This window comes from Eubalaena glacialis, chromosome 19 (genome assembly GCF_028564815.1).
Source record: "Eubalaena glacialis isolate mEubGla1 chromosome 19, mEubGla1.1.hap2.+ XY, whole genome shotgun sequence".
In the NCBI taxonomy this organism is placed as follows: Eukaryota; Metazoa; Chordata; class Mammalia; order Artiodactyla; family Balaenidae; genus Eubalaena; species Eubalaena glacialis.
In genome coordinates, this window is record NC_083734.1 from 41603098 (window position 1) to 41617543 (window position 14446).

The window sequence follows — 14446 nt, forward strand, 5'->3', positions numbered from 1 at the left end:
GTACATATGCTGGTCACTTGGAATCCCTCCCCAGTTTTCTCCTGCTGTGGGTACTACCCTTTGTAAGGACTGAATTGTATTCCATAGTGTGGATTTGTTTACCATTTCCCACATGTTGAGTTGTTGCAAGCAAGGCTGGGATGAATATTCCTGTGTGTACCAGCCTTTTGTGTAACTGGGGAGCAATTTAAGGGCACTGCTCCATTGCCCACTGAAGAGGCAATTTCCTTTCTGACCCACAGGATGAGCAAGGACTTATGTCTCCATATCTTCACAGGCACTGCATATTATCAATCTTTAAAATGTCCCCTTGGAATTCCCTGGCAGTCCAGTGGTTAGGACTCAGTGCTTTCACTGCAGTGGCCCGGGTTCAATCCCTGGTCAGGGAACTAAGATCCTGCAAGCCACGAAAAAGTCCCCCAATCTAGTAGGAGAATTATATCTTACTGTTGTTTTAATTTGCATTTCCCTAATTACTGGTGAGGTTGAGCATGACCATTCATTGCTTTGACAGATATTTGAGTGTCCACTCTCTGCAAGGCATTGTACAAGCACCAAGTCAGCAATGGTGAATAAAACAGACGTCATTCCTGCCCTTACAAATCAAGGAAATGAAATCTTTTAGTGGCAGATACTTTTTTCAACATTTTGCCTTTTACTTGTGTTTTTGATTTGGTGCTTTTATAACCAAATGTAAATTTTTTCTGTATCGAGACCGATGAGTCTTTTCTTCTATGCTTTTATCCTGGAAAATCTTCTCTTATCCCAAAATCAGATACATAATCACATGCATCTTTTGGGTTTTCTTTAAGCAGGTATTTGTCATTGTAAATATAACAGAAAAGGCCATGCTTGCTAGGGTCTGCCTGCTGTAAAGGTGGGGACAGCTCGACATCCTCCCCTGAGAGTGAGGCTCCTGGCTTGGCCCCAGGACTAGAGAGGATTTCCCTCTCTTCTCTCGGGCTTTTCGGATCTGTGAAATTAAAGCAAAAATTTCACCTAGAAAGGAGATGGTGCTGCTCTGCATAACGAGGTAAAAGACTGTCTTCATGTTGGTGAAAGGAAATACCCGCAGATACAAATTTCCACAGAGGAGGGGAGGCTGGGCAACAACTGCAGGAGGCCGACCCAGGACTCCTGATCCACCTCTACCATGTGACTCCAAGTGGTAATTACAGTGGAGAGCCCAGGGTCCCTCACCTCAGCAAAGGGACAGAAGAACAGGCTGCTGGGAGCCACCTCCTCCAGGGGGTACTACAAGCTCAGGGTCTGGGAACGTTCCTGTGTTGTTCTTATACTCTTTCTCCTATCACAAGAGTAACAACTGCTCAGTGCAGAAAACCTGGGAACCACAGAAAAGTACAAAGAGGAGGAATAAACATGGAGTGATAGGTATCTCAGCCACATGTCAACCTAACAGTCACACTTTGGTTCTGTGCGCAAATCATTTATTTGCGTTCATAAAAACTGTCTTGGCCTAAAAAGCTTCCTCTTAATGATGAATGGTGGTACTTTTGACTCTGGCACCAGAGGAGGAAGTGAGAGGGAAAGAAGGGAAAGCTGGTGGCTGGTCCTCCTGTCACAGACCCTCAAAGACCATGAGTGCGGTGACCACAGTTTAAGACAGCGTGCATCACTGAGGGGTGAGGAACAACCACTCAGTGCAGAGAAGGCTCTGCAGAGAGAGGGCTATTAGGCCAAGTCTTGAGGATCAAATCAGCTTCAACCAGGGCAAAAAAATGTGGGAAGGGTAGACCAAGCAGAGGGAACAGCACATGCAGATGCCTGGAAGCAAAGGAGAGCAGGTCATATCCAGCAACCGGTAACTAGTTTGCTAAGGCTGAGTTACAGGAGCCTTAGAAGGGAGAAGGAGGATCAGGAGGCCAGAGGGCTTGGCGGAGGCAGGGGCTAGAAGGTTTGTCTGCCTTGTTAAGTTTTTATTTTAGCCTGAAGGTGGTGTGGAGCCACTGAAGGGCATGATCAGAGTTCTGATTCCCAAAGATCGTTCCAACATCCTTGCAGGGCATGGGTTTCAAGACCAGTCAGTGAAGTCCTCCCTTGAAGTGACAAAAGCAGGACAGGCATTGGCAGTACAGCTAGAGGCAGAGTCTGTCACTCTTTAGGAGTCTGAACAGGTACATGGGTAGCAGGGGAGAGGGGACAACAAGGATCACTTCCTCCTGGCTTGGGGCCTGCCTGGATGGAGGGGCCATCATCCGCTTAGGCAAGGGAGGAGGATGCGGGCAAAGGCTGAGTCTGCAGACCTTCCCATGGGAGAGAGGAACTGAAGTTCAGGTCGAGCTGGAGGTCAGCAGGTGGCTCAGGAAGCCAGTAGAGGGATGAGCTGGCCCCAGAGGACAGGCAGAGTGTGGATAAGAAGCCAGGGACTGGTCCTCCAGGGTTGGGGGGGACAGCTGATGGAGGGGGCAGGACAAGCTCTGGGAGCAGCTGGGCACGGGGCTCACTGGATACACCCCTCCACACGCAGCAGCAGGTAGTCCCTGAGGAGCGGGGGCAGGGGGAGGCGGGCGGCAGCCTGTCGGCAGCCGCTACCCAGCTGAGCACGTATGGCCAGCCGGGCCAGGCGCTGCAGCCGCCTCGGCTGATTCACCATGCACAGGGCCGAGCTGTAGAAGGCTTCGTGCTCCTAGATTGGGAGTGGAACAGGGTCAGATGGCCCAACGCCCTGACTTTGCTCTTCCATCTGGGGGTGACCTAGTGGTGGGGCCCTGGGATTTTGCAACCTGCACCCACCTGGGTGTTTGGCTCATCTTGAAGGACTCAGATTCAGAAGCAAAGGCCCTGCAGGGGTCATGGGAGCTGGGACCACACTGCAGAGCAGGGTCTCAGCCACGTCTGCACCCACCCCCACTCCAAAGATACTGGCACAGTGCCCACTCAGTCAGAGATGCCTGATAAATGTCTATACTGATGCAGGTAAGAGAGAGGCTAGAGAGTTGTGTGCAATTAAAGGTTGTTCTGAGCTTCCGGGGGCAGGGGTACCCTGGAACCCAGAGGTTTCACTCTGCCCATCCTCCTCCGGCCCAGGGTCCCTCTTGCTCCTGCCTCCAGGAAGCCCACCCTGGAGGGACAGGCCTGGGGCTCATCCTTCCTTTCTATCTCCCCCAGAGCCCAGGAGAAGGAGCTGTGCTCGTGGGGCGGACTTACCTGCCACAGCTCTGGAAGCACTGTCTCAACCCAGGCATCACAGGATGGGACACAAGGGTAGGCATTAAGCAGGACTTCCAGGGCTCGAGGGAAGTTGGCACAGTGTCTCAGCATCTAGAAATCAAAAGAGAGTCTCAGACTAGAAAAGAAAAGAGGGTCTAAGGGGTACCATGCCTCTACCAACTAGCCTGGGCCAAAGCCCCACTCACATCCAAATCTGTTCTTTTTTTGCCCACCCGCGTGCCATGCAGGATCTTAGTTCCCCGACCAGGAATCGAACCCGTGCCCCCTGCAGTGGAAGCGCAGCGTCTTAACCACTGGACTCCCAGGGAAGTCCCACATCCAAATTTGAGAGGCCAAGATCTGAGTCCCTCCTCATCCTTTTCTAGCCTCAGTTTACCCCACCTTCAAGTGTGCTCCACCCTCTTGGCCCCAGCCAGTTTCCTTGGGGGCTTTTTTTCTCCCGTAGACACCCTCTCCCATAGCCCTCACTGGTCCTTCCCAAGACGGGGACAGATCTCTGGCCCAGAGGGCGGGCTCTCTGTCTCTTGGCCTCTCTTCCCGGAGGCTGGGCAATTCCAGCTCCAGGCATGCCCCGCCCGTCAGGAGCCTTCTTTCACAGGCCCTCCCTGCGCACCTCAGGGCGCACAGGCTGGGCCCCGTAGTCCAGCAGCGCAGCAAAGAGGATCTCAGGCTCCCAGTTGGGGGCGTCCTGGACGGCCTGCAGCGCGCAGTCCATGGGCGTGTGGCCCGCCCCGTTGGGAACTGCAGCGCAGGCCCCGTGGTGCAGCAGCAGCTCGGCCAGGCCCCCGCAGCCGTTGGCACAGGCGTTGTGCAGCGGCGTGTGGCGCTTGCGCCCTGCCGCCCGGGCATCTGCCCCGGCTTCCAGGAGCCGGCGCGCGGCGGCCTGGTGCTGCCGCCTGCTGCCCGGGCCCTCGGCCCCCGCGCACGCCGCGTTCAGGGCCGTCTCGCCCTGGCTGGTGCGCAGGTTCACGTCGGCGCCGTGCTCCAGGTAGAGAGCCACGTGCTGCTCCAGGCCTCGTGCCGCCGCCACGTGCAGGGGCGTCACCTCGCTGTCCTGCACCGCCAAGTTCACGGTTGCTCCCGCCTCCAGCAGCTGCTTGGCGCACCTGGAGGCAGGGTACAAGTCCCCTGAGGCAAATCCTGAGGGACCAGGCCTGGCCTAGGAACCCCTCAGCCTGCTGTCATCCCTGACCCCTTCTTCCCACCTCTCTTGGCTCAAGCGAGCCTGGCGCCCATCGCCAGACTCACAGAAGCCCCATGACAGACAGCAGAGCTGGAAGGCCCATCCAAGTCACTGGGAGCATTTCAGTTTTCAACCCAGAAAGGTTGTGGTGCAGCCCAGGACATACAGCAAGTTAGTGACTGCGGAGGAATTAATACTCACTGCCTCAGACCGTCCCTCCCAGGGTCTAACTTGACTCCCCCATCAGATAGGGACCCCAAGGCCTTGTTCTGAATCACTTGTCAGTGGTCTTCTAACATTTTGATAGCACAAAAAGTTTAGAAAACCCACTCATGTGTACACTGTAAAGCATAGAAAATTGAGGAGTATGACCCCCAAAGAAAACAGAAGTCCTAATTAGTAAAAAAAAAAAAAAAGTCCTAATTAGTATGTTCTTCCTGTCTCCAAACATGAAGACCACCTTTCTCAGCCAGCCGCACCCACTCCAGCAAAGGAAGGCACTTGGGTCCCGCTTACTTCACTTTCCCCTGGAGAAAACAAACAAAACCAAACAACAAAAACCAGATTTTAGGGAGCACGTGTTTCACAGGTGTTTCATAGGTCAGAACACTGTGGAGGCAAATATGCATCATTAACCACCTCGGGGTAAACCAAACACGCTGCAAACTAAATGAACGATGGCACTAAACTAACAGTAATTTTAAAAGCCAGAACGGGAGCCACTGGAAACTCAGGAGCAGATCCATCAACCCCAACGAAACCCTGAAGAAAAAGTATCCTTCCCCAAAATGGCCAGGGTTCCAGCTCCCTTCAGTGCACATGTCCGGTAGGCACTTTGCTCAGTGGCCAAGCTTTGAGTAGCAGCCAGCAGCCACAAACTACTTATTTCCTCGGTAAGTTCTAATCATAGGCTAATTCTGTTTCTATATACTAAATTTAAATAACTCCAAGAAGCTCGCTCGGTAGGGTTCCAGTAAGCGAAACCATTCTCAGTTCACTTAAAAGGATCAAGTGTGCTGGAAGGTGCACCACATGCCCATAAGACCTCAAGAAAGGACTGGAAATTTTGGATCATTTCTGTGTCCATCACTGATCTAGATCTACATGGGTAGATGTTCCCAGCACGTGGGCTGTGGAATGCCTTTCAGGAGCCCTTGATTCCTTGCCCCCGCCAGCCTTGTCTGTGGACCTGACTTGTCAAAGTGCAAATACCTTCATGTAGGGGGTGGCCAAGAAACTGTTGACCTTAAAAAGGTGGGAAGAGGAAGTGTGCCTCATACTAAGATTGGGAAACACTGGGCTAGATCTTTCTTGATGCCTACCTCAAAATAGCTAGGAATGTGGCTGCAGAGGGTTTCCAGGGAATAGGAGACTGCAGTTGGGACAGGGTTTTCCCAAAAAGCAACAGGGCTTCTGCCTACTGGGCTTAGCTGATGTGACCTTGGTCAAGTCACTAAGCCTTTCTGAGTCTCAGTTTTATCACTATAGAATGAGACCTGTCTCAGGATAGAAAGCCCAGAGATAAACCCACGTACCTATGGTCAACTAATCTATGACAAAGGAGGCAAGGATATACAATGGAGAAAAGAGAGTCTCTTCAATAAGTGGTGCTGGGAAAACTGGACAGCTACATGTAAAAGAGTGAAATTAGAACACTCCCTAACACCATACACAAAAATAAACTCAAAATGGATTCGAGACCTAAATGTAAGACCGGACACTATAAAACTCTTAGAGGAAAACATAGGAAGAACGCTCTTTGACATAAATCACAGCAAGATCTTTTTGATCCACCTCCTAGAGTAATGGAAATAAAAACAAAAATAAACAAATGGGACCTAATGAAACTTAAAAGCTTTTGCAAAGCAAAGGAAACTACAAAGACAAAAAGACAACCCTCAGAATGGGAGAAAATATTTGCAAACGAATCGATGCACAAAGGATTAATCGCCAAAATATATAAACAGCTCATGCAGCTCAATATTAAAAAAAACAAACAACCCAATCAAAAAATGAGCAGAAGACCTAAATAGACATTTCTCCAAAGAAGACATACAGATGGCCAAGAAGCACATGAAAAGCTGCTCAACATCACTATTAGAGAAATGCAAATCAAAACTACAGTGAGATATCACCTCACACTGGTTAGAATGGGCATCATCAGAAAATCTACAAACAACAAATGCTGGAGAGGATGTGGAGAAAAGGGAACCCTCTTGCACTGTTGGTGGGAATGTAAATTGATACAGCCACTATGGAGAACAGTATGGAGGTTCCTTAAAAAACTAAAAATAGAATTACCATGTGACCCAGCAATCCCACTACTGGGCATATACCCAGAGAAAACCATAATTCAAAAAGACACATGCACCCCAATGTTCATTGCAGCACTATTTACAATAGCCAGGTCATGGAAGCAACCTAAATGTCCATCGACAGACGAATGGTTAAAGATGTGGTACATATATACAATGGAATATTACTCAGCCATAAAAAGGAACGAAATTGGGTCATTTGTAGAGACGTGGATGTATCTAGAGACTGTCATACAGAGTGAAGTAAGTCAGAAAGAGAAAAACAAATATCGTATATTAACACATATATGTGGAACCTAGAAAAATGGTACAGATGAACCGGTCTGCAGGGCAGAAATAGAGACACAGATGTAGAGAACAAACATATGGACACCAAGGGGGGAAAGTGGCTGGGGGGTGGGGGTGGGGGTAGGGGTGGTGGGATGAACTGGGAGATCGGGACTGACATATATATACTAATATGTATAAAATAGATAACTAATAAGAACCTGCTGTATAAAAAATAATTAAAATAAAATTCAAAAATTCAAAGAAAAAAAAAGAATGAGACCTGTCTCCCATGATGTTGTGAGGACATGTGCTTCTGGCGTGTGAGCTGGAGACACACACACATACACACACACCCCCCTCCCCAAAACATCTCAGCCCCCGGGCACCTACTGTAAGGACTCAGGGATTGTGCAGAGGTGCAAGGGGGTCGTGCCTTCCTCAGACAACACATTGACCTTGGCGCCGAAGGTCAGCAGCAACTGCACACAGTCGGACTGGGCCCGGGCAGAGGCCTCGTGCAAGGCGGCCCGGCCCCCAACCCGGGCGTCCAGCTCAGCTCCCTGCCGGATCAGGTAGCGTGCGCAGTCGGTGTAGCCTCGGGCAGCAGCGATGGTGAGGGGTGCCGTATGCTTGGCTTTGGGGGTCAGCACCCAGAACCCTGGGGGGAGCAGGCAGTGTTAAGGGGGGTGGGTATGAGGCTGGAAGGCAGGGCAGGCTGTCATGTACGACTGACGCTGCCCTGCCCTCTGTACGCCTGGCCGAGCACAAACCCTGTGCTCCTCTGTACCTGTGGAGAGGCGCTTGCTCAAGCCCCCAGCTGAGAGTGTAAATTGGAACAGCCTTTTAGAACAGTTTGTCAGTCTATAACAAAACGTAATACGTGGGTCATAGGAAAAACATTTAATTGCTCTTTTTTTTTTTTTTTTTTGGCCACACCAAGAGGCTTGTGGGAATCTTAGCTCCTCAACCAGGGATCGAACGCTGGCCCCAGCAGTGAGAGCGCCGAGTCCTAGCCACTGGACTGCCAGGGAATTCCCTTAATTGCTCTTTAAAACCACAAGGGCAGCTAAGGAGGGTGAATCCTGTTAGGGAAACCTCTGGGTCTTTGAGCTGCTGGTGGAGTCCTTGGCTCTTTTTGTTAACTTGGGCACTCTGGTGTTGGGGAGGGGAGGGAGTTACACACAGGAAGGCCTGCAGCTGACTCAGGGAGTGGCCAGAGCAGAGCTGAAGAAGTCCTAGGATGTTCCTGGGGTGGGGAGGGTGGCATGGAAATGGGGGGAAGGGCGGAGAGGGAGGATAAGAGATGGAGGTAGAGAAAAGAAGAGTGGGAAGAGGGGTCGATCATGGGACTGGTGTTGGATCCGAATTGTAGAAATAGCCAAGGTCTTGTTCGAAGGACACGGATGGCTAATATCCTGCTGTCAGTTGTTTGCATTGTAGCTAAGTAAATCCCTGGGTTTCCTAAATCTTGGGTAAAGCATGTTTTGTTTTTTATTAGGATTGAAACTAAGGCCAAGTTCCACTTGGGAGATGGAGATGGTGGACATTCTGGAAGAGGAGACCAGGGTGCCCTGGGTGGGGTCACATCTCTAACAGTTGAAGGACTTTGGCCTGGTGGTGACCGTGAGAGCATAAGCTCTCCAAGGATTTTGAACCCCCATATCCATGGGTGGGGTTTGAGGCAATCTCCTGTCAATCTTTTTTTTGGGGGGGGGGGGTTTCTTTTCTCCTGCCTAAGAACAGGGCAATCATTTGGTTTACATAGACAAACCTTCTGGTCAGAATAGATCCTAAGGAAGATCATCCAACGAGTACACAAAGATGTTGGTCATAGTGTTATTTAAAATAGTTTTCTTTAAAAAAGAAACCTAGGGACTTCCCTGGTGGTCCAGGGGGTAAGACTCCACGCTCCCAATGCAGGGGGCCTGGGTTCGATCCCTCGTTGGGGAACTAGATCCTGCACGCATGCCGCAACTAAGAGTTCGGATGCCTCAGCTAAGAAGTCCGCATGCCGAAACTAAGACCCGGTGCAGCCTAAATAGATAAATAATAAATAAATAAATATTTTTTACAATAAATAAATAAAACAAAAAAGAAGCCTAATCTAACCAATCTATTTGGGGGCTAGTTATATAAATCATGGCACACCCATACAATAGAATTTATGCACCTATTTAAATTATTACGTGGGGAATTCCCTGGTGGTTCAGTGGTTAGGACTCTGAGCGTCCAGTGCCAAGGGCCCAGGTTCAATCCCTGGTTGGGGAACTAAGATCCCGCAAGCCGCGCGGCATGGCCAAAAAAAAAAAAATCATGTGGACTTATGGTTATTGACATAGAAAGATGTTACATGAAAAAAACAGGCTATAAATAGCATCTGGAGTATAATTTCATTCTATGAAAGAAAAAATATTCACGCGTGGATATACATCCAGAGAAACAATTGCATTCGAATATAACTGTGTTCCTGTGTAAGTCACGTAACATGTTACTATAACTTTAATTCTGAAAAGACATACAAACCACTAACTATGCCTCATCTCTGTTTAGGAGGGAGCTAGAATCGGCAGTGGGAAGGGATGGTCTAGTCTATGGTCTGGAGGGGGGCGATGGGGCCCAGGCTCCCTCCCCCCCCCCCTCCTCCCTCTCCCTCCTCTTCTGCCCCCACCGGGTGCTCCCTACCCTGTTCAGCTGACCAGGCCAGCTGGTTGCTCACAGTCTCCACAATCATGTTGGCAGCGTCTTCATCTTGGAACAGGGCTTGGATCTGTTGCAGGTCACCGGAGAACAGGGCATTGTGCACAGCTGGGTCCCGGCAGTAGCGGCGCGGCCTAGTGAGTTGGGCCCGGGAACTTGGGGGGCACCTTTGGCTCTGGCACTGCTGGGCTGCAGCCCGCCGCCGCCGGTCCTCCCATTCCAGCCACTCCCGCTGCAGGCGGAGAGAGCGCAGGGTGGAGGAGGTGAAGGGGAAGGTCTCCCCTGCCATGGGGAGGGATCCAGGGGTCTGGGCAGCGGCAGCTGGGCAGAGCAGGTTCCCTCGGCCCGACTGCCACCCTTGCTCTGAGGAGCCACCCTGCCCCCAACCCGTGACCCAGAGAAAGGAGAAGCTGAGGCTATAAATAGGCCCTTTGCTGTTCTGGTAAACACAGTTTGCCCAGAGTCATGATCTTGGTGCAGAGAAAGTGTTGGGTCAACCCCCAGCCCGCGGCTAGGGACAGCCCCTGCCCCTGCAGATACCCTCCACCTGGGGAGCCGGCCCTCAGCTGAGCTCCAGGTCTGCATCCTCCCACTTCTCTGGAGTGAGCATCTTGGGTTGGCAGGGTCCGAGGTGAGTGAAACAGTCAATCAGGGAAATGGACAGCACAGGGTCTCTCTGATGTTGGCAGACCCCTGCCCAGGAAATAAAGGCAGGTCAAGTCAGAGTTTGAACACCTCTTCTTGGCATCTGCACTAACAGCAATAACTCTGCACACATAGGCACAGGGCTTAACGTACTTAAATCACTTTTATATCCATCTTTACTCAGGTGACCATACATATTTTCTGGCTTGCCCGGGTAAACAGCAAGCTTGATTTTGACAAATTATACGATCAGGCTAATTATCACAGTTTGAACACCTCTGAGATGGGTGGTCTTATTTCTGTTTTACTGATGAGGAACTTAAGGCTTAGCAAGGTGAAACCACTTGCTCAAGGTCACAGCTCGTGAGGGGGGAGCCAGACTAGGACCACAGTGGGTCTGACTCCGTAGATGGTGCACCTTGGTGAGAGAGCCTCTCCCCACCTTCCCAGCAGGACAGCATGGTCCCTAACACTGCCTTCAATGAGTCTCGGCTAGGGTTTTTTTTTTTCCCCCCCGCAGCTCCTAAAAGGGCTTACATGCCTGCCTGAGGAGGACCAAGGGCTTGACCTCCCAACTCTGGGGTCCAAGGAGACCTTCAAGCCACAAACCCACTCACTCAAAGTGGCTGTGCTTCCAGGAACCTCTAGGGGGAAGAATGAGGCCGTGAAACAGCACTAGGTGCTGGCTGCCGAGCAGTGAAGGGGAGGGCAGGAGGGAGGTCAGCCCTGGCCCCAGAAGCTCTCTTCAGCCAGTGGGTGGTGGCGGGCAGCCCCTTGGCCCCTCAGGGTCCGCCTGTTCCCATCCCTCCCTGGCTGCAGGTCATGGCTGTCCCGGTCCACACACATACACACACACACACACACACACACACACACACACTTTCCAGCTCCCATTCTCACATTTTCAGTTACCATCTCAAGGCCTTTAACCTGGACCAGCCCTGCCTCCTACCTGGTGTTCCCTCCTCTGGCCACAACCCCTCTGCTCCACTGCCCAAAGGGAAGGATCTATCTAAACAGTTCATTTCCTAGCTTGAAAACGTCTGCTGACTTCCAAGCCCTGCCCTTTCCCACTAACCCCCATGCCCTGGCTTGGCTTCACATCAGGCAGCTGTCCCCTCACGGATCCTCGCCTTTCCCTGCCGTTCCCTCTGCTTGGAATTCCCTTCTGACTCATCCCTCAAAGTCCACCTCAAAGGTCACCTGCGGTGAGAGACACCTGCTCAGGTCTCCCACCCCTGCGGTTCCAGCCACTCCCCAATCAGTGCTCCTGGAGGATCTCACGTGTGCTTTGTCAAGCCTCTGTCCCCATGTACCGTGGACCAGCCTGCTGCGCTGCATATGGGCTCCAGAGCAGGACCTGAATGGATTCAGTTGGGGTTCTGGTACCCAGCAGGGCCTGGCACACAGTAGATTTTGTCGTGGTGTTGAGGAGCCCTTGGCTTGTCGCGGGCCGGCCTCTTATGTGTAGCACGTTGACTGAGGGCCCCTGTTCTCCGCTGGAGCAGACACTCATCTGCCTGCCCAAGTGGGTGGCAGCAGCCTGGGCTGTTTCCAGCTCTGCCCTTACCCTGCTGTTCACCCACTCTGGCCCCAGCCTCTTGGTGGTATTCCAGGGTGCAGGATCCCAGAGGAGGAATGAGATCACGCCCAGCGAGGGCTTGGAGATCCTCAGAGAAAGGCGCCTCTATCCTCAGAGGATGGCACCCATTCGATGTTTTAATTGCCCTGCCAACAGCCCAGCTGAGCACCCACAGCTGGGTTCCCAGGGTTGGGAGCTGGCAAAGTGGGATGGGGCCAAGAGGGGCCTTCTCCCGAGGCTCTCAGTAGTCATGGTCAGCGGGGCCTGAGGCTGTTCTGACCTCCCCAGCCTCTCTGCAGCCTTCTTGTTACAGGCCTGAAGGTGCTCTGACTACAGATCAGTCCTCAGAGATACCATATGTTCTGTCCCCTGTCCTTAGCCTTAACTTCCTGAGGGCAGAAAGACTATCCTCAGCATTAACTTCCTGAGGCCTTTACTTCAACCCACACATGAACCCACAGGGAGCCCAGTTTTACTGGCAGGAACAGTGCCAGGCAACTGGATATCCAGCCTGCCTTCTGGGAGCTCAGAGCCTGTGGGGGGATGAAGCACACAAGAAACCAGGGCATCTGTCACGATTGTGAGCAGCAGAGACCAGAGCTCAAGGGGGCTGAGTGAGGATGGGCACCGCAGGCCAGGGGCACGGGTGGTTTAGGTGCAGGAAGACCACCCGGCAGAGATGGGCTCTGGCCCAGATCTAAGCTACAGAGGCAGAGCTGGGGAGTTAGCAGCACGGGGAAGAGAAAGAAGTGCGTGGTGTGCTCCGGTAGGAAGACCAAGCGAGGGTGTGAAAGGGCAGTGCTGGTGAATTAGCCCCTTCTTGTTCCTGGGCTTGGGCCACAAAAGCCTTCTAGAACAGAGCCCCACTGCCACCAGCAGCCAGCTGAACATGGAGTTCCTAAAGCACTTGCTCACTTCAGCTTTGAGACTGGGATCCGTGGGATCAGCTTTTCTTTGGAAAAAGGGAGACTAACACCTTCTCCCAGAGCCGTACCAAGCCCATTGGAGGCCCTGACTCACACCTGCCTGGTGAAGGCTGAGGCAGAGGCAGGTGAGGCTGGCTGTCAAACTGGGGTCTTTAACCCACACCCCCTCAACCATGTGTTGAGAGAATCTTCCTTTCCTCCCTTCATTCCAGAAAGGAAAACAAGGTTGGTTGGCAACTTGGTATAATTAGACCTTTTACACCCCACCCATGACCCTTGTCCAATTCTTGCCTGAAAAGTGGTACAGAGAAGCTACAGTGGTGAAGAGTTGCTTGGCAACAAAATAAATAAAGTAGTAGTAGACTCTAACCCAAAGTATAAAATAAATATCCATGAGTCCATACGGATATAAATGGGTGGTTGAGCGAAAAATAAGGGAAAACAGACCAATCTCCCATGCAGAAGAATTCCAAATAATCCATGTAGATATTCTGCCCTTAAGAAGGTAGAACGTAACTCCTCATTCCTTAAGTGTGGGCAGCAGAGTGAATTCCTTCCAAAGGGTATCGTGCGTAAAGGGAGAAAAAGAGTAACTTGACAGTAGAGAAATCTGGCAAATCTGACAAACCCTACTTCAGCCAGGTGATCAAGGTCAACACCAACCCTTGATATGATGTGATGAGAAAAGCACCTTACCTCTGAGGTCTTCCTCCCTCAAACACATAACCCCAGCCTAATCATGGAGGCACACCAGACAAATTCCCATAGAGGGACATCCGACGATATGCCGGACCCGCGCTCCTCGAAGCTGTCAAGGTCATTAAGAAACAAGGAAAGTTGGAGAAACTACCACAGCCAAGAAGAACCTAAAGGGACACGATGACTAAATGTAACGTGAGATCCTGGAAGAGAAAAAAGGACATCAGGGGAAAACTGAGTAATGTGAATAAAGTATGGAATTCAGTTAATAATAACGTATCAATACCGGTTCTTTAGTTGCAACAAATCTACCATACTAATGTAAGATGGCAGCAATAGGGGAGACTGGGTGTGGGGTATATGAGAACTCCCTGTAACATCTTTGCAATAATTCTATAAATCTAAAACTGTCTACAAGAAAAAGTTTATAGTAAAAAAAAAAAGAGAGAGAGACAAAGAGAGAGAAAACGAGTGGCTTGGCTCTGCCCTGGCCAAGGTACCACCAGCAGGGCAGACAGAACAAGGAGCAGCGAGGCTGGAAACAAGGGAGGTGGGTGAAGCAGGCGGCTGCTTTATTTCAGAATAAGGCACCTCAGCCATACTCCTGCCCCCGCACCTGGGAGCCCTGGGCACAGGTGAGCTGGCCAGCTACAGGCCTCAAGAGACGAAGCAGAGGGAAGTCTGAGCGTTCCTTCCTTGTCCAGAGGGACAGGTCGCCACTGCTGTGGTGCGGCTCCTCTTAGCTCCTCAGCTGTCCGCGGACTAGGGAGTAAAGGGACCAGGCCCAGCATCCTCTAAGTTCAAGCTGAGGTGGGAGAATGCACACCTTCCCTGTTGGAGGAGGAGAAGGAATATGCACCCGAGGGCTTGGAGGACAGTAGAGCTGGAGAGTTGATCCTGGGCAGAGTTCTGGTTGCCAAAGGAAGACCCAAAGTGA

At 51.4% G+C, this 14446-nt stretch overlaps 1 protein-coding gene across 1 annotated transcript; it reads right to left on the reverse strand.

Moving 5' to 3' along the window:
* Window positions 1–1514: 1514 nt before the first annotated feature.
* ASB16 (ankyrin repeat and SOCS box containing 16) lies at window positions 1515–9987 on the reverse strand. Its single transcript, XM_061175628.1, has 5 exons — window positions 9643–9987; window positions 7351–7618; window positions 3806–4298; window positions 3169–3282; window positions 1515–2647 (listed from the first exon to the last, which is right to left on the reverse strand). Exons 1-5 carry the CDS (start codon window positions 9944–9946, stop codon window positions 2462–2464), a joined length of 1365 nt encoding a protein of 454 aa, XP_061031611.1. The 5' UTR covers window positions 9947–9987; the 3' UTR covers window positions 1515–2461.
* Between the last annotated feature and the right edge of the window lie 4459 nt (window positions 9988–14446).

Excerpts from the sequence above, each read along its gene's own strand:
- ASB16 (XM_061175628.1), bottom strand. The coding sequence starts at position 9,946 with ATGGCAGGGGAGACCTTCCCCTTCACCTCCTCCACCCTGCGCTCTCTC. Across the intron at positions 4,299-7,350 it reads ACAATCCCTGAGTCCTTACA|GTGCGCCAAGCAGCTGCTGG; the intron begins GTAGGTGCCCGG and ends CCCTGCCTCCAG. Across the intron at positions 3,283-3,805 it reads CCCAGCCTGTGCGCCCTGAG|ATGCTGAGACACTGTGCCAA; the intron begins GTGCGCAGGGAG and ends TTTGATTTCTAG.